Source organism: Harmonia axyridis, chromosome 5, assembly GCF_914767665.1.
Source record: "Harmonia axyridis chromosome 5, icHarAxyr1.1, whole genome shotgun sequence".
NCBI lineage: Eukaryota > Metazoa > Arthropoda > Insecta > Coleoptera > Coccinellidae > Harmonia > Harmonia axyridis.
Window position 1 is genome coordinate 32473715 of NC_059505.1, and position 20895 is coordinate 32494609.

The following is a 20895-nucleotide window of genomic DNA, read 5'->3' on the forward strand; positions in this document are numbered from 1 at the left end:
CAACAAGTCCAAACAGGATCACAGTTTGTAACTGTTCCTTGATGCATTAACATGATCTAATGAAGAAATTATTGCTCTGGTCTATTTCGAAAGCAAATGGTATTGTCAACCTCAGTGAAACTGAATTGAGGGACTTCGAATTCAATTAATTGATCCACTTGACATGTCAACAACTCGACACAGGATAACAGTTTGTAACTGTCCATCGATGAATTACGTGATCTAATGAAGAAATTATTGATCTGGTATATTTTGAAAGAAAATAAAGTTCCAACAGAAAATTTAGAGGAGCATTGAAGTAATTATACCACTCTTGAAAGAGGACAATGATCCTTGTCACAAATCAATGAAAACCATGGTCAAATCACGCTTTCAACTGCTTGACCACCCAGCTTAATCTCCAGATCTGGCCTTCAGTGTTTATAGACAGGCCTCGAAAGAATGCACTAGAGAAAGAAATTTGGGTCTAATGAAGAATTGATTATCCAGGTTGAAGCCTATTTCGAAAGTAGAGAAGAATCTATTTAAAGAGAAGATATTGAAAAGTTAGAGGAGTGTTGGAGTAGATGTATTACTTTTGAAGTCACCTTCAATGTTGACTAATAAAGTCGAATAAAAAAAATTGTTTTTTTTTAACTGGTTAGGCCAGGGACTTAGTGAGTGGATAAATTGTTCTATCAGAAAATTGAACTATTTTTTTATTATAACCAAATGTTGGCATAGAATCCAACTCAGCAATACTCATTGATTTACAGTTTATTTCTCAGTTCATGGCAGTCCCACACCCGACATGTCAACAAGTCGAAACCGACTTACATTTTGTAACTATTCCTCGATACATTAACGTGAAGATTCACGTTCAGCGCAGCTCTCTTACCCTAATGAAACGACTAGAGATCCTTACGTCACCCTTTAAGACCCCCTGTCTCCTAGCGGAACAGATTAGCCATGGCCGGAGTCATAGGACTGCTATACGTCTCAGGAGTGGAAGGGTTTAATGAATACAAAGTCTGTTTTACTTACGTGTTAAGCTCTAGATCGAGACGGAACTTGTGGTTGAAAGCCTTGATGAGCAACGAGGTTCGGTGGAAGTGTTTGCCGGTCTGAAAAGATAACACATCTGGTTAGAGTTTTAATTATCGGCGTCAAACGTGACTAGTGTTTTTATTAGGTCGAACTTGACGAATTGCGGAAAGCTCTGACTTAATTGCGTTTCGGAAGGCATCGAGTGAATGGGAGATGAGGCAAGGCCTAATTTGAGGTTAGGAAATTGATCGGATGATGGTGGAGTATTGAGATGTTGAAAAAACTGTGGTAGAATGGAATAGATTAGTTTTTTCATTTTGAAAGACATTTCACAATGTATAGGACATGTCAGAAATAGGTTAAGCCAGATGATATTATTCAAATATTTTTTCACACTATAATAACAATTATTCTTATTCGGTAACTTATTATAGAGCTATGTATATATGTAGGCTTGGTTAATCGATCGTCTAGAGGTATGATTCGATTACCTGGCCTTTCGTCTTTTTCTCCGTGACTTTGTTGGATTTGTAATAATTAAACTCTTTTGAATTATTGACATCTATTTACAAAGCCACAATTATACAGTACAAACTCAGTATTGAGGAGATCCTAATAACGTCCTTATTATAAGTTTCTCACTACGGTACTGAATTTCGTCTTTAACTCTAGTTTTAATTACTCGAAACGTCTTCGATTATCACGTCTTTGTCGTACTTCAAGTTTTCGGTCGTCTCGTCTTTGATTTGTTCGCGACTCTTCTTAATCTAGTCCGCGAACCGTCTTTTCGTCTTACGTCTTAAGTTTCAACCGACAGAACTTACTCTTACTTCGACTTAGACCGAACTTTACTCGTCTTCGTCTTAACTTGAACTGTACTCGTCTTTGACTTAACTTCAACTGTCCTCTCTGCCGATTGGAACTTACCCTGTCTCGAGTATCGACCTCCCTTTTTTCGGCTTGACCACACCCTTAGGGAAAGTACCATCCCCTAGTCCAATAAGAATTTTGCCGTACCGCCCACAAAGATCTTCGCGGATTCCTGGAAATCGAATATTCTCGAAGGACTAGAACCTGATACACAGATGTGACACATCTGGTACGACCGTATTGTCTTCGAACTTTCACAACCCCCAGTAAATCTCTTCAAGATTTAGAACTCTTGACATATCTTCGACACCTCGAAGAATAACACATCCTTTTCACATTATATAATAATAATAATAATAATAATAATATTTATTTGCCAAAAATTTGAAATTAAGTATACAATATATATAATATAACAAATGGTGAATAAATATAAGAAGACCCACAAAAGTAAAACTTGTGCGTGGGTAGAAAAGTAAATTATAAGTATAACAACAATTGAAAAAACTGATCTCCACAGAATTTCAGGAACAACGATGATGACGTAAATGAAGAAAACACCTAATTTAGACAATACAATATCAACAACATAATATAACACCAACAATATTCATTGCTCCTGCATCATATTAACGAATATCAGCATCATAAAATGATTTTCACGAATAAACAGGTGGACCCACAGAAACCTAGGTTGTGCGTTGGGTCCTTCCTGTCCACTCATAAATTTTGCTGCCTGGTGATATGATGAGATCACACATTCAATACCGGACTCAACAGGGGGGCAATAACCCAGTAATTTTCAACCAACTGTCCTGTACTCATAATATATCGTGAATTATTTTTCTGTCCAAACCCAATGTATACGATTTTAGCTTTTTTCTAATTAAAGTGATAGAGTTGGTGCGAATGATGAATTCCTTCATACTTATATGTAAGAAGTTGAAGAGTCGAGGTGCGAGGTAAGTATAACATCGCTGTCCTACCGCTTTTTTTGAGGACTTCGTACGAATATCAAAATTGGTTTTCTGTCTTGTTGTGTACTTGTGCTCTATTGTTTTCAGTTTGTGTCTGTTTCTGTATAGGTTAATTAGGATACAATAAAAAAATGATTGTTTCAGATCGAAGCATTTCGCTTCTCTATATAGTTCGTCTGTTGGATACCTATACGGTTTCTTGAATATTATCTTCAGGAATCTTTTTTGCAAAATTTCAATCTTTTTTTGGTGGATATCAACTACGCCTCCCCACCCTAGAATCCCATATTGTAATCTGGATTCTATTAATGCGTGATATAGGACCTTCATATGGTGAGTATTCAATACCTTTCCCAAATATTTGAATCTCGGGAGCATGTACCTTAGAGTATTAACGACATTCTGAGCGTGCACATCCCATCTCAAGTGTCGATCTAATGTTACTCCCAAATATTTTATACTAATTGTGGAATGTATAAGCTCAACTGTATCATTTTTTTGAATTGAAATCATTTCATACCGAGGTAAATTATTTTTGTAGATGACAAATGGCATAAACTTGGTTTTATCGTAGTTTACTGTGAGGTATTTCTGGTCGAACCATTTCAAAACATTTCCAAAACCCATCTCGATTTTATTTTTCAGGTTACCCCATGAGTCATCCTTGTATAATACAACTGTATCATCAGCAAAGCTAAAGATTTCCCCTCCACATTTCAGGGTAAGTAGTTTATTTATGTAAATGGTGAAAAGAATGGGTCCTAAGACGGTGCCTTGTGGTACACCACAGCTGATTGTCTGCCTAGTGCTTATTTTGTCTCTAATTTGTACTGATTGTTTTCTATTTGATAAGTAATTTCTGAATAATTTTAGCACCGTGCCCCTGAATCCCAACTCCTCCAAGGCCCCCAGAAGCAGCTCATGATTAACTGTATCGAACGCCCTGGAGAGATCGAGGAATATACCAATTGTCATCAAACCGTCTTCCATACCTTCATATATTCTTGATGTTATATTCGCGATTGCATCCTGGGTAGACTTCCCCCGTCTAAAGCCATATTGCCTATCCGAGATCATCTGATATTTATCTAGATATTGTGTCATTCGACCTTTGATTATTTTTTCAAAAATTTTTGTTATATTCGTTATGAGTGACACGGGTCTATAATTTTCCGGTTTTGTCCTCTCTCCTTTTTTAAAGAGGGGCTTTACAATGCTCATTTTGAATTGTGAAGGACAAAATCCAGTAGAGAATATTCTATTTATCAGATGTGCCAAGGGGATTGAAATTTCTTCTGATATTTCCTTGAGCATTTCGGCGGTGATCGAATCGTATCCGGGTGCTTTCCCATTTTTTAGTGAATCAATCGTTGTCCTGATTTCTTGTTCCGTAGTGGGTGTCAGGAAAAACGAGTTTGGGACTGGTTCTCCCTCAGGTGTGGCTTCAAGTGAGGGGGCTATATTTTCTGCTAGTGTTTTCCCCACATTTATGAAATAGTTGTTAAAGATTTCAGTCATCTCCTGTTCATCTTCGACTAAAATGTTATTTTTTGATTCAATTTTTGATATCTCTTGTTTTCGGGGGGGGTTGTGTAGAGTTTCCACAGTGTTCCATAGTGCTTTCGTGTTACTTCTATTTTTTTCTATACTTCTGACATAGTAGTTTTTTTTTGTAATTTCTATCAGCCTGGTCAACTGATTTTTATATGTTACATATTCTCTTTTGTATAGTTCAGGATTTTTAATATATTTTTTATACAGTTCTTCTTTGGTATTAATGGATTTCACCAAGCCATCTGTTATCCAAACTTTCCTCTTGATTGATTTCCTCTTAATTTTTATCATCCTAGTGTGTTTTCCGACTGTACCAATCAATTTTTCGGTGAAAGCTTCCATCGCATCTTCAATCCTTGTTTCATCACATATAATTGACCAGTTAGTTTCTCCCAGTTCCGATTTCAATTTATGATAATCTATGTATTTCTTATAAGCAACGCTTTGCTTTTTTCCCGTTACTTTGAAAACCATCACCAATAATGTAATAAAATGATCGGTGATGCCTGATTTAATTATAACTGGTAAGCTCTCTTCTCTAACGTACTCTGACTCTGTTCTCAAAAAAATATGATCTAAACAACTTGATGAATTATTTTGTACCCTTGTAGCTTTGTTTATCATTGAGACGTAGTTATATTCAGATAGTACATTTAGATAATCGCTAGATATTTCCTGATCTTCCACCAGTATGTCAATATTAAAGTCACCTATCAAAATGTGATGCTGGAATTCATTATTTTTTATTTTTTCTAGGTATCCTGACCAGCTCTGGACGAATGATTCCAAGGAAGTTGATGGGGGTCTGTATACAGCTGTTATGAGGACATTCTCATTTTTTGACATCTTTATCTCTATCTCGACAACACTCCACACCCCCAAAGACACTATATTCGATTTATATTTAAGACTGTTCAGCAGGAATACAATAACACCATCGTTTTTGTTAATTCCGCCATTACTATAAATTAAATCATATCCACTCCTGCAGAACAATCCTGGATCGCTTATTTGAAACGTCTCAGTCAAAACTATACACTCAAAATGCGTGTTGATTTGACCGAGATATACATCCATTTCATCAATATTTTTTGAAATACTTCTAATATTCTGGTGAAGAATTTTAAACATTGTCTTGTGTTCTGTATTACACATTACTTGATTGAACTGTACAGCGTTGTCAACTTCTAAAGTATCCATTTTTGAGAAATTGACATCTCTTATGAAAGGATCCATCGATTTAAGTTTATGAGAGCACGCATGAAGATGAAACCTTTTATGTAGGCATTAAACGAAAAAAGACAATAAACAAACAATTAAACAATTGAAACGTACCCACCCTCAAATTTTTCAGCCCAACTAAAGATAATCAGCGTATGAGCAACAAAACGGTGAAAGAATATTGAGCTGAGCTAAACCATTACCATCTACTTATTTGATCTAAGTCTATCTCGAACTGTTTCCTTGGTTAATGGCGCAATAGCTGGTTTAGTGGTTTTCCTTATGGTACCTGTTTTTGGGGTGTTAGAATGTTGCTGTAGGCTCGATGGTTTTTGCTTTTCTACAAGTTGATTTTTTTGCCCCTCTCCAGTGTTTGTTCGAATTTGCTCTAAGGTAGGTGCTTTGGTGTTTTCTTCTTGATTCGATGCTGGTTTGGATGTTATATTGGGAGTAGGTGGCGAACTATAACTTCTTGGTTCTGGTTCCGTCTCGTACTTTAGATCCTCAACAGTATATGCGACGTTATTAACATATAATTTGTTTCCTTTAATATAGCAGCTGTTTTCAGTATCCTCTCTTGCCCGACTGAGGTGCTCTCTCAAAATCTTATATTCACCCCTCTGTTCCTCAGTAAGGTCGTTGGCTATGTAGATTTTTGATCCCTTCAATTTACGGCAGTTTAGCAGGATTTCCCGTTTTTTCAACATAGACACCAATTCAAGTTTAATTGGGCTATTTTCAGCATTTCCTAGTTTGTATAGGTTATTGATGTTGGATTCGTCCAGTTGCACATCCAGCAATTGTTTTATTTGGCTGCTGATAAAATCAACAGATACTTCTCTGGGAACACTATTTAGTCCGAAAATTACCAGATTATTCCTTCTACTCTCTCTATCTAAAATTTCTACTTTATTTTTCAGTTGACGATTTTCTTTTTCCAAAGTTCTTATCCTGCCGTTCAGGGATTCGATTTTCAGTAGTACCCGCACCTCACTAGCCTCAATGGAGCCTCTCAATTCATTCCTGCTTTTCACGATCTCCTCATAAATTTGTTTGGTGGTTATTTCCACTTCATCATTATTCATTTTATTGGAACTCTGCGGGTGCGATCACCTTAACTGATATTTATATTTATCGACCGTGATATGAGAAAGGAGGATACAAATAGGACTCTTCACTTTCTTGGGCCTATAAGAAAGTCTTACACAGACGTTGGAGGGCCACGGAGGGAAAGTGAGATAGAATGGATCAAGGATCACCGTAACACACCGTGTAGGAACCGTCGGTCAAGCCTAGCGTTGCGCTCGGAGCGCTGCGCCGAATGAACCGCTTCACACACGCTGACAATCGGCGAATGTAAACAAAAACAAAAGAAAAACAACTGAGGAAAATTATCCTAAGGAATCAACAAAACTCGGTTATTCGGATTGGAAATGTAAACAGAATCAAAAGATAACTAATTCTTTACCTGCTCACACACTAAAGTAAGAACAATACCAGGGAAATAAAAGAACTCGAGGAGCACAATAGTTCACGTCTGTATTCTACAATTCTTCAATGAAGAAATATGTACAATAACAATTCGTTCCCTGTAAATTCATTGAAAGTGTCATGCCCTCGACACTTGAAGAAACTAATAGGTCTCTAAGCATCCGGTTGACCATCTCAATTATTTACAGGGAACAATAACTGGATCCTACATATACACTGGTAGATGGCAAATTCCTCAAAATTGATGATATTATAATTGGGTATCGACAAAATGCCCTCATTTCTTGAACTATAGTTATGACAACCAGACAATCTGGCAATAGTCAGTTGATTTTCCTCAGAATAGACTAGAGTTTTATCTTCTTCACACGTTAGGACTTAGTCCTTTGTTTTGCTGCTCATTTTTGGGATGATGAAGTCCCCCCAGTTTTTGTACCAGTGCTTTGGTGGTCTTCCTGGTAGTCTCGAGATGTTGGGCTTTTCTGTTTGTGGTAGTTTGGGTAGTCGGTTATCGGGCATCTCATATCTTCGGCTATGGCCCACTCCATTGTCTTCATCTTGTTTTAGACTATCTTACCATGTCTTGTAGCCCGCAGGTCTCTCTAATTTCCTCATTTCTTTTAAAGTCTTGTAATGTATATCTTATTTTAATAATAATAATATTGACATATCTGTTTTTCTTAGTTCGTTAGTTGGTTGCGGCATTTTCTGCTCTTATTTCAAAGGATATGTTCTGATTGGCCTAATACACGTTTACCAAATTCAGACCTTGCTAGATGTGCTCAAGCGGTTGTTCCTCCATATTGAGTCACGTAGGTATCTTGATATCAATGAAGCTTTTTTTATTTGGCTCTAAATTCTGTTACTTGATATGTTGAAGTCAAAGAATTTGTATGTAAGTAGGGTCTCACAGATATCTCAGAGATCATAGAAAACAGACCTAGAATTTAGATCTAACATCATCATCGTAGAATATGTTTTTGTGCAATAAAATCCTATGTAAATCGATAGTAGCACCCCAGATCTCAATATAAGGTAACTCATAAAATACACATATCAAGAGAAAGCGAACTTCCATGTCTGTCACTAGCTTAGTAGGAAGCAGATATTCTTTCAATTGAATAATAAATATGGCCCATCCAAACTTATATGCTGTTAAGTATCTGCTTTAGAGTCAAGAATGTTTATATCATAGCTAAGAGTTAAATGAAAGCTTTGTCTTAATTCAAATTTGGTATATTTTTAAGACAAATTTATTCGCATGACACCAGGACTTAAAATTTCAGAGATCAACGAGGTCGCCTACACTCTTTGCTTTCTCATCTACAAATATCATAATTTTATATGTTAAGGTAGATCATTTATATACAATATATAAATTAATGTACTCAGAACAGAACCTTGAGCTACTTCAAGGAACAATTCGAAGTGAGAATAGTCAGTATTTTCAACCTTCACTGATATAACTAACTTTACACCACAAAAATACTCTCCGGATAACCCAAATGTAAACCTCAATCTGAATGATGATGGCAAAGGATCATGATAATTGGAAGAAAATACCACCAGTAACATATTTTTCGTCTCATGACGAATAAACATACTGAATCAAATCGACCGCTGCTATTTCAGTTGAAAGTCTGCGTCTGAAACCATGTTCACTCTTGTTAATTGAATTAAAATCATCCGGAAAACATTTAAAATTGAAATTTGAAGTTAATTAGAGAATTCCTAAACTTCAATTTGTTTTAAATGGGATGTATCTCAGTATGTTTAAGTATATTTGGAAAATTCCAGAGGATATTGATTTATTGATAAGGTGAGCTAGAAACTCTGATAAATTTTATGACACAAATTTCAAAATGCTAACTGAAACAGGACTATTCTTGTTCTTCAGTTGAAATTTAAAATTGCGAAATCCTAGGGTTTATAGTTTTGGGGTTATAGATTTCTGAAAAAACGATTTAATGAAATTTTCATATTGATATTTAATACTTATATGTGTACGCATCTCGAAAGTTTGCATTTGGAGTTGAATTTCCTTATAATGAAGTGAAAAACTAAAACCCACTCTATGATTTCCATATTTGTTGGAAAAGTGAAGTGAATACTAAGACTGGAAAATTAAATATGAAAATATTTGGATTATTATATTGGACGATAAACAATATCAATAATACAAGGAAAAAAGAATGAGGACATACCCTCAAAGAAAAGTGTTAACCGTAAACACGTGTTTCGGGCTTCGGTCCTCATCAGTGGGATCAGTAGGATGAGCAACACTTGAAGGAAACAACAAACAAATGGAGTCAACAACAGAAGCCATTTGTAGTTTTAGCAGAAAGACCCAATGGGTTTTCGGGCATCAACCGACCTCACCACGTGGAAAGCTATAGCTACCTGCGTAACATCCGAGTCCAGGAGCAATAATCTTTTTTCTTGGTTTTGTGAACAATCCCCTCGTTACTTTTTCCACATGAATATCAATAATATTTCACAAAATGTCATGAAAATTCCTGTCGTTTTGGCTATTGTTAACCTCAAATGAATTGAGAGACTTGTAATTCGATGAATTAAACCAAAAGAAATCTGAATCTTCCTCAGATTTGAAACTCTACCTGTTCTTAGCTGAACTAACCGAATCTAATGTAATATTATCGTATAAAAACTGGAGAATTCGATAAATAAAACAATAGGTTAGCAGGTATGATGATTACGAACTGAAACGTCAACTGTCAAAAATATGCAAATTTCCCGAGCATCCACAGGAACAGGTATACAAATCAATCGGTGTAGCGCATGACATCCAAAGTTACCCCAAACGTGAATCCCAAATGAAACATCCAACACCTTTGTCGCTCTCCATCGGACTGCAATGAGTTCCAGAAACGATATAACATCTACAATAGAAACTTCGCACTGACTAAGAAACATCCTTCATTCTGCATCGGAACATTTAAACACCCCCTGCCACCCCTCACCCCACCATTCGGAAGACTGCCACGTCCCCAAGATCCGAAACTTGGCATTGTACTCCCCTAATGAAAGGCTTAAACCTTCAACTTAATCCCTCAATAAGGAAAAGACCTGCCCAAATGAAACTGAAGCGATTTATCAGCGTTACTGCGGTTTCCTCACGTCGAATTTTTAATGGAGACCGGGTCACACCGTGAGATCTGTTAATTGGCTTTTGGTTTATCTTGACTTCCTTCAACCGGAGCCAGCTTGATCGGATTTCTTGTCTCAGGGCTCAATGCGCTGAGTCTGTATCCCCCCTCGTGATAGCCCAAGATTTGTGTCATGTCTTCGGATATAAGTTCCATTTCGGAGTTTTTGGTTGGATGGAGGTTTGAAATTGTCTGGAATAACATTAAGGGTGGAGTCGAGGTTTTCATGTACTAGACAGGATAATCGAAACAGTGAAAATTGAATCAATATGACAATTATTTTTCGTTTCAAATCAAATTTATTACATTTATTAACCTTCTTAGTTCGACTCTTGAGTAATTAACTATATCAAAATGCAAGAATTGAAAAGATGATCATTTTTTTCGACACAAATTTTAAATATTTATGGAAATATTAGATTAGATTGAATGTAAGGGTCGATTGGCTGAAATCGGCAACTGAGAACTGCGAGAAGTTTGATCTGTTGTTATACCCTTCTTAACATAGATACTTGCAATATAATGATGTGTAGAAATTAACGTAGCAAGAAATTATCAGAAATGTGATATAGCCATATATTCTGATAGTCAGGCTGCAATTGAAGCACTCAGCGCACATAGGTATCATCGATTCTAAGATGGTATTGGAGTGGCGAAGAAAACTGAATGAAATAGATAAGAATCTCAAGGTCTTTTCAGTCTGAGTTCCTGGCCACTCAGGAATTAGAGGGAATGAAGAGGTCAACATACTTTCTCAGAATTCATCGGCTCGAAAACCTTATGTTGTATAGGCAAATATACCTACAAGAAAGAGTTTCAGGAGAAGGAAAAAACCGAAAGAGAAAATCCTCTTGTTAAATCTTCCTGGGTTGGATCATTCCAAAAAGTTTCTTGGAAACTTCAACAGTGGGAAATCCAAGAAGTATCTTTACAAGACTATACTACACCTCCTCACTGAATTCCTCACAGGGCATTGTCGCCTCAGGAAACCTTATGAGAATGGGTTTAGCAGAAAATGACGAGTGCAGAATCTGTGGGGAGGAGGAAGGAACTCCAGATCACCTGGTGATGGAATGCCTCGCCATCACTAGTGAACGCAGAAACTGCTTTGGACAAGAAACTTGTAGAAGTGAGGAATTAGCCTCCTTGAAGCCATCCCAGATACTGGAGTTCATTGGAACTCTGGAACTGGAAGGCGAGATGTAGATCACGTTATGGAGAGAATAACTTTGATGAGGGGCACCATAAGTCGTAGTGAGATGAAACCTCCTTAATTAAATCTTAATTTTACCCTTTTTAACAATCTTCAATGAGATCGTCAACCACAGTGGCATATCTGACGAGGTCCATGAGAGCCTTGGCTATTAATTTGTAGGAATTTAGAAGTGCTCTATCAATAAGTGTGATTTTAAGGCTGGCCAATTTTCATATTACGGACTAAGCTGTTTCTATATTCTGCAATTTCATTTGCCAATAGATCCATAAAATAAATAGGAAACTTATACCAATAGTGTTTCGCCAACCGATTCACAATAATTTGAAGATCAGCTGACAACAATTGCATGAGCTTCTTATAGGACGAAGAAAATTCAACAAATATTCTCGTTAACACAAGTCTGGGCTTACTTATCCATGGGAATCTTATGTACTGTTCTTTTTGGAGTTTATAAAAGGTTTCATATACAAAAAGTGTTACTTTACATGTTTTCTGGGTAGTTTATCGAATTGTTCACTTCAAAAACCCTGTGGCTCAGTGACCATATTAGAATGGAGATGCCTAAAAAACTAATTCAAAACCCGGAGAACAAAAATCTATCAAGATGATCTTATATTTTTATTTTCAATTTATGATCTAAGAGCCGTAGATGCCAGATTCGCGTCATATTATAAAAGGTGGCTTTGGCAGGTAGGAAGAATGTAAAAGAAATATCTACAATTATGACCTAATTACATCATAAGTATAAAAACTGAAATTTATACATGTTATTTGAAGAACTACCAAAATATGTTAACAGACTTAACTGTTAACAGAACTTTCCATAATGGAATAAAGTGGCCTATAATTACTAACAGTCATTGATTGTAGTTTAAAATCTATGATGAATCCGAAAATAAACTGAAATTGAACACATAAATGCTTCGATAGTTGGTACTAATATATTTCAAATATGACGTGAGTAAACTTGAAATTTTTTTATTTTTAGAGATGATTGCCGAAGGGTTTTCACTATGCAAAGCGCCTTTCACACTTATGACGTAATTTGACTCTGGAATTTGTCAACTTATGAGGGTGTCTGGAGGGTGGTTTCCACTATGCTGATTATCTGTCATTTAGGAAAACATCTTCTGTTAGTTATCCAAACAATAATTAAAAATTTCAGTTTTATACTTTATGCACATGTAACGTCCACTTCCTGTCGAAGCCATCATGATCTAGATTTATTGCTATTGCTACTTCACCCAATTGGGAACATCACGTACAGAAACTTTCAGCTTTCATAATACGAAGTGAGTCTGGCTTCCACGAACTACCTACGTCATCGGAACAAGAAATGAATTTGATTTTTTTTTAATATAAGATAAGCTTGACAGAGTTTCTCTCCAAGTTCAGAATTGGCTTTCTAGGTAGCTAGGCAACCTACAGAGCTCGAACAGTTCGAATCGAACCAAAACATTAATTTCTCTCTCAGATGTAACGGAAAAAAGTTGGAAACATTGGAGAGAGCGTGCACTCATAACAGCGATTGTTCCTAGAAAACTCGAGTAATCAACTAATTGGATCTCGTACACTGCGAATTAAACTACCTCCGACTTTTGGTCCCGGTATAAATATAACGGACATCAAAGGATTATCAAGTGCATCGGTGGTCGCTTTGGCAACTGCCAGCTTTCAGGTTTTTTCGAAGCAGAACCAGTAGCGAGAATGACTCGTATATGGTTCAAAGAGAGTGGCAATGTCAATATGTTGTGTAAATGTCATGGAAGACAAAACATCAGGGCGTCACTTTTTTTCGCGAAATACCTGGGGTGAAACTCAGAGAGGTTTGTAATATTTGCTCCGTGACAAATGTCAGAGAAATTAGGGGTTAGGTACTACTTTATGGAATTGGTTTGATGTTGCTGAAGGTATTTATTATATTCGAATGATTTTTGGTCGTTTTGTGATGAAGTGCAACAGAATGATTCAGGCATAGATGCTTTTCAGTCAAAAACTCAGTTTGCCCTCAAAGGTGATGTTGCTTTCAGGCTGGTGAAAAGTTCAGAGTGAATTGCAATTTGCAATAACAAATTTTTGGATGCTAGATTTTTGATTCTCTACTTCCGATAATAATCCTTCAGAATAGTCATTCATGGAGTCTGTGAGTTGATGGTTTGAAGATGTTTAATTTTGAAATTGAATTGTATAATTTTTCTAAATGGTCCCAAAGCAACTTAGTTATGCTTTTGTATAAAACTATCCGTATCAGCCAACTCAGTAATACTACAACATGAGAGTAATTGAAAAATTGAACTAAAAATTCAACACTCTACTTATGAATAATAAAAATAAATATATTCAAATCATAAAGATTTAGTGAATCTACATGATGAAGGATATTTAAATATATTCAAGACAAGAAAGCCTAAAACATTCATCCAATAACTAACTTCCCGATGTGTTTGGTTCCACTTTTGTTAACTAGAGGAGATTATTGGATGGATTATGTAGAAGGTTCTTTTTTGACGTTGTAATAATTATCCTTACCGATGAGGTTTCAGCCACATTTATTATCTTCCATAGGGATTCTTTTCAGTCTTTTCAGTAAAAGCTGTTTTCATGTCAATAGCTTGGTTCATATATGTTGGACATTTGAAAAGTTTAGTTCTTTATGGTGAAGTTTCAGGCTTGCTTTGGATTACCAGGTATTTTGTAGATGGGGAAGGCTCAACTTTTTCATGGTTTATGGAAATAAATGGAAAATTTCCATTGAGGGTGGATTGAATATTAGAAGTAGTGATTTCGCTCGGTTAACTGTGAGTCGCCAATTAGCTATCCATGATTTTATGTCATTCACGTGAATTTGCAGGTTTTCCATACAGCATTGAAGTGTTTCTCATACGAAATAATTATTATTCATCATCTGTATATTGTTGGTGTTGGTCCAATGTATCTACAATATATGTTGAAGAGGATTGGAGACAATGTTGCATGGAAGTGTAACATTCATTTTTACTCTTAGTTTTCAGTCTTCTCACTAAGATTTAATGAGGTGGACAAGATAAGTTGGGGATGCCAGAGTGTTTTATTGTAGAATTTGTGAAGTGAGGATAATAAATGATAATTTTTATCTCTACCATGAATATACATATAAGTACAATAAGTATGAAAATAGATGGAAATGTGAGTATTTCAAGTTTCTTCAAAACCTGTTGGCAACATTCTCTATATCCTATTCCCCCAGAATCCTAACTGCACGTCTCTGTAGTCTCTCAAGACGAATATATTTCTGCTGAGAGACGATATCAGCTCTTCCACGAGAGCATTCCGTGTACGATCAGAAACTTCACTATGTTAGTGTTATCTCTACCGTTCTCTAAACTCTCAATATCCCCTGACATCTCAACAGTTATGTCATCAACAAATTGTGTGGTCTTAACTTCAGGAACATAATCAGGCAGATCGTTATTGAAAATAAAGCAGGCCCAAGATTGGAGCCTTGTGTAAGTCCAATGGTCAAGTCTCTCATACCCGAATTATTCTCAACAGCAAAAACCGTCTGCCTTCTATCGCTAAGATATAAATCGATGAGTTTTATCGCTGAAGAATCGAATACATATCTTTTTATTTTATGAAGTAGCTTGTCTGCGGTAAATTTGAGGGAATGTAAATATTTATTTTTCTCGAATGATTTTCAAAGTCAACTATTGAAAATAATGAACCCAAAATCTCAATTATTAACCAATATTGTAGTATGTATTTATAATTATCGACTGATTCGTATTCCGTACACTTCCTTCTTTTTCCTCGCCCTAATAACTACACCAGGCAACCGAGATACTGATAGAGAACAAAGGTGATCGATTTTTTCACTCCCTTAGTTCACACCAAATGAATCTGCCCATCTCAAAGGGCAGTCATCCTCTTGTTGTATCCAAGACGGCATCTCTGATCCTCCCGAATCAATTCCGGGAATCGGAACCGGACATGCTGATTTCGTTTGCGTCATTCGTCCGTTCCCGAAAGCGGGTTCAATAAATCCGAAGGACCAGTATCCACGACGGCCGAAAGGTCGGCTCGGTGACCTGGGGGCACAAAATACACCCGTTCATGCATAATGAAAGGAATTCTCTGCGACGTCTGCGAGCGGAATGCAGAATCTGCAGAGATAAAATATCGCATCTTCACGTGTGGACACACCTTTAGACGGGAAATTTTTGCGTGGGATTTTCGGGGATTTTTCACCTGGATTTCTTCCGCCGGCTTTTGTCATGCTGTCGTCTATGATTCGGTGGGGATTTCCGGTTGAATTATTCTGTGATTGGATTTTCTTTTTGTAGAGAGGTATCTGCGCAATTTTTTTTGTGCGATAAGGTGCGAGGGTCTAGAAGTATTTCGAAAATTTGTATACAAATTTCATTTCTCTCAGTTCAAGAATTCAAGAAACGAATAGCAATTCAGTTTTTATGGATCGAATTTTCAATGCAGGGTATCTGGCGAAGAGTGGAAAACGCTCACCCGAAGATACTAAATGTGTGAGATTGAAAACTACTTCTGAAGTCACTTTAGGTCTTGATTATCGAGATACAGGTTATTGTTCTTGAAAATTGGGTTCAATTCTAAACGGCTCTAACTTTCCAAATAGTCAACAGATTTTGGTGATTTTTTGAGGAAATTTGAGAGAGTCGAGCTCATGACAGAAATTTCTGTTCGAAATTCTAGGTTCGGAATCAGCAATTTTATATTTTTTGAAGCAAAAAACCAACACTTTGTATTAATATAATAGCATAATATTTGATGGCTAACAGATAATTTCCTTTTAATTCCGGAAAAAGTACCTCCTCGATCGGGACTCTAACGTACAACCTTCAGCTAGGAAATCCAGCGATCTCTGTCTAAGATATCCTCATACCATCGTGGAGAGGTAACTCTGCTGCAACGCGGCGACCCTCATAAACCCGACGGGGCCAAAGTAGAGTATGGCGCGACGCCCATAACACCACCTCTCGGGTAGATGGAGCCACTGCAAACGTTATATCATATTCGTTGTAGATGGTTTTTCCTTTGTCAGGATGGTTACTACAAAATTCCATGAACGTCCCAAAACGAGTTGCCTTCACCTTGCCAGGTGATATGTGAGGATTTGGTCACTTTCGATGACTTCCAGCGACTGCTTTCCACTCAGCTGCAGCTCTTTTTGGCACAGAAAAGTAGTAATGAATACATGTTTGATCCATTTTTACATATCGATGTGAAAAATCCCCTTGAACAGCTCTAAACAATATTCGGAATCGACGTTGTTGGACTTCAGTTCAGCATGTATGGTGATTCTTCAACCACGTTCAACAAAGTCAGCATATCAATTGTTATTATCGATGGAGCATAGTCTGAATAACATTTATTCAGTAACAACAAATGTAGTGTCACTAAATCTCCAACGTCTCTATCGAAATTTTGACGCGTATCTTTTGAAGGTTGGAACTGACGAAGAAAAAAGTATTATGGTATTGACGGTGCCATCTGTGCGCCAGACCTGAGACTTCTTGAGTGACGTGGTGCGTTCACGGTATAACGATATACTCTAGGGGAGAGAAAGGCATATTCAGGAAAGACAGGCTTTCGAGCATTGCGTCGCTGATGCTCATTTATCTAGGAGGAAAAGAGCATCGATACCTCAAAGCCTAACTGTTTGCCTTGTTAAAATTCTAACTCGCTCGATCCCACTACCACTCCGTGTTGGAAATGTTGCTGTGTCACGAACTCGAAAAAGATTGAAGCAAATAACAGGAATCTGGAAATGGAGTTCTTTTTTTTAGACACGGGGCGATCGATATCGGAGCACTTGCGAAGTAATTGTTCAAGATAGACTAGGGCAGAGAGGGAAAATCATTGTTCTCAGACGCTTTTCCAGGAAAAGGAGAAATGTCGAATTCGGATTGAAGGGCGCATCTGCTTTCATTCCGAATTTCGTTCCGAGTAAAAAGCGGGGCAGTGTAATCAAATCACATGGTGTACGATTCTCCGTTTGCTCATTCGTCACTGAATTGCATTATACATTCAGTAGTTCAGATGACATGGCACGTCATCGGTAGGTATCTTGACATCGACGATTACAGTTTTCTGTGATTGACGTTCGGGGATTTTCTATCAGGGTTAACGATAGCATTCCTGCTTCATTTGCTCAATATTTGGATAAATGCTTAGTCTTTAATTCTGTGGACCTCAACATACACTCAGTTTTTCATGTTTACACTATATTGTAATGAAATTTTTTCCTTGTTTGACATTTTCATCCAAAAAACCTTAAGATGACAAACTAATTGACAAATGATGCTCAAAGACCCCCTATGTATAGAAGACAGTTGTGCAAACTCAAAGACACAAATTCAAATAATTTTATGAAGCAGACCTCTCAAAAAATTTTTGTTAGGAAGATGGCGCTATACTATGCAGTGTCCATTCTAAATTCAGTTAGAGACAACACAAAAATTAGCTAAAAATTAGATGCGTTCAAATGCAGAACACAATAATGATATAATAAGCTTGATTGAATCAGTGTTATTTCAATAAACTAGTCAAAATTGAACCAGTGGAGGAGAGTAGTTCATTCGAGAATCGAACCTACCCCAAATATTTCCAGTTTCTAGCTTTTTTCGTTCGGGAGTTAACGTCTTTACGTCCGGGCGAGCGGAATCACATAATTTCTTTATTTGATCCTTCATGCACATACCAATTAGGTGTAGATCATGTCAAAACAATACATACATCGTCACGATTAGTCCAGGAAATGACCGCTTAAAAATCAGTAATTATATCGTAGCTATAATTGAAATTGGATTATAAGCTTTGTGCACATTTTATCCAACTTCTTAACTCGAAGAAACGTGCTCCGTATATTTTATATCATTAATATCACGAAGTTCTATGTATTGAGAGATGATTCTGAAAATTCAAACCTAACCTAGATCATGATCGTTGTCGAAAGCATGCCATCATATGGGCGTGGCGCGATGGTTCTTGTTATTGATTCGTCATCAGGTTGGTTTTCAATTAAGACCAAGTGGTTGCCAGGGAGACGAGCGATGCTGGAAGCGCGGGAACGGTGCTGCTGACTGGCGGTTAGCGCTTGAAGCTCCGGCATGCTTTGCATACCTCTTTCGCGTTACGTCAATTTTATTGCCACTAGAGTATCGAATTCTTTCGCGGGATTTTTATTGATATCGATGGGAATTTTCTGAGGGGAAATAACGAAGCACCTCGACTAAGAATGAACCATCATGGGAGAATGATGTATCAAAGTAAACATTATGTTATTCACTTGAAGAAAACTGTTAAATTTGTGGGGAAACTATGTGAAATTGAGTATCATAAAATTTGGTTTTCATTCCGTTGGCATCATTGATTTTCACAATATGGAATCAATGTAATCATTTCAAATATATTTCTAATCGACTTCTATAATTTCCTACTTTTGCTTATTTCAACTTGATGAGATATCTATTTTCAGTTGAAATTTCACTTATATTGAAGTTTGATACATGCAAATTCTGAATGTGGATATCCTTGAATTTAATATCAGCATTGCAATTTCCACCTATTCTCAAATGCTGAAGAATCTTTCGGTACCTTTATAGGTACTTGATCTGCCCACAACGTAATCTCTGTTGAACTCTCATCAACATATTTTCTGTAATTTATATACAGTGCGGTTCACAATGAAATCCAGTATTTGCGAGGTTTATAACATTTGATAGGAAAGGCATAGAGTGCTCAAACCTTATGCATGATATTCTTCATGTCCGTAAGTCTTTTTTGGGATAAGATATAAGCCTTATCTGATGAGGAAATGGATATATGGAGTATCGCTTTTTCGTGGGGATCACTAAACACTGAGGGACGACAGACGAGAACTTTATCGTGGTACAGCACTTTGAAACATCCTTGAACACTTTACTAACTCAACTGGTCATAACTTCGTAACTCTCCTTTTCCCAGTTTTAATCCTGGGTTAAAAACATAAAATCATATTGTACACCGTGAATTTCTTCTTCCTTTTCTTATTCTCTAAGTTGTATGCTCGTTGTATGAATATAAATTTTTGTGGTGTATTTTTTAGATGTTTTATATTTTTTTGATATTCGCGATGGACAAAATTCAACAAGAACTATGATGAACCATAGATATCGTTCAGGGAAAAAATAAATCGATATTCAGTTTCTGGTCTATAGAGTTTCGAAATGAAGAAAAATTGTCATTTTGTTGGTAGCGACAACTTTTTTATAAATTCTTCTTCGAAGGTATTCTGAAAAATACTCACAATCCTTCTGTTATAAAATGGCGCAATTCAGGACACACAGAAAATTTTCATCGCATTTCTCCATTTGGACGTAATCATTATGCATACAGTGTGAGAATAATTCAAGAACTTTTCGTGTGTTTTTAAGATGAAAATTGAGTCGGACATTGAAAATGCAAATGAAATGCAGTTCAGAATCTTGTACAGTAAAAAGTTCGAGGTGAGCGTGGTATAATATCCTGAAGTTTCGTAACCGCAATAGAATAAGCTGCAAAATTCATGCGGTTAAGTTTCCGAATATACCACCAACTTTTTTCGATTCTGCTTTTTACAAGTATGATTTGTAGATGAGACTGGTGGGAATAATCTAAAAGAATATCCGGTATAGAAACATTCTCCACTTTGAAATTTTAAGTGGGTACAAGTAGGTATAGGATGTCTCAAATTCGTTGAATAGTGAGGGGTTTCCAGTACCTCTTTGAGATAGAAAAAAAAATGAATGGCACATTTTTGGGCTGGATTTTCAAGAAAATCAATTTGATGAAAACCGCATCCTCATAAATTCAACATCAGTGGACTACTGAAAAAAGTGCCTGTTGGTTGTTTTTATTTCATGTTGATAGCACCAATAATAAAGAAGTTAGGAGAACTTTTCATTTCTCGCATTTTCCAATTTTCTCTGAAACTTTGAGAAAGTTGATACATACATGATGATACATTAGGTAAAATCTGTTCGTACTGAATAGTTCGTTCCTAAGAAATAGAAATCATTTTTTTCAGATACAAAAACAAAATAATACAAAAAAACTTCAAATTTTGCACTATATGGTTCATTAATTTCTAATATGGTATCTCAAATAATTGTAAAAAAACGTTTATAAAATGGAAAAATATTCTCGTCATGATAACCACGTCAGTTAAATATTTAGTTTTTAGTTCTGTGTGGGGATTACAGATTCCTGCGTTACCATCATGGTGGCGCGGCCAACCAGGTTAACGCTTCCCCCAACAGAGGGCGCAACAATCTATTTAAGCCTCGAAGTACACATCTTAAACGGAGATAAGCCAAAGATTCCCAGTCAAATATCATCCTAC

The 20895-nt window shown here is 36.5% G+C and overlaps 1 protein-coding gene across 12 annotated transcripts in view; it reads right to left on the reverse strand.

The window, feature by feature from the left end:
• The window catches only part of LOC123680809 (disintegrin and metalloproteinase domain-containing protein 11), a 656359-nt gene that overhangs the window by 95049 nt on the left and 540415 nt on the right, over nt 1-20895 (reverse strand). For all 12 annotated transcript variants that reach the window (XM_045618921.1, XM_045618915.1, XM_045618912.1 and 9 more), the window contains exon 5: nt 1024-1103. In XM_045618921.1, coding sequence (XP_045474877.1) covers nt 1024-1103 — 80 coding nt within the window. The remainder of the gene's footprint in view (nt 1-1023; nt 1104-20895) is intronic.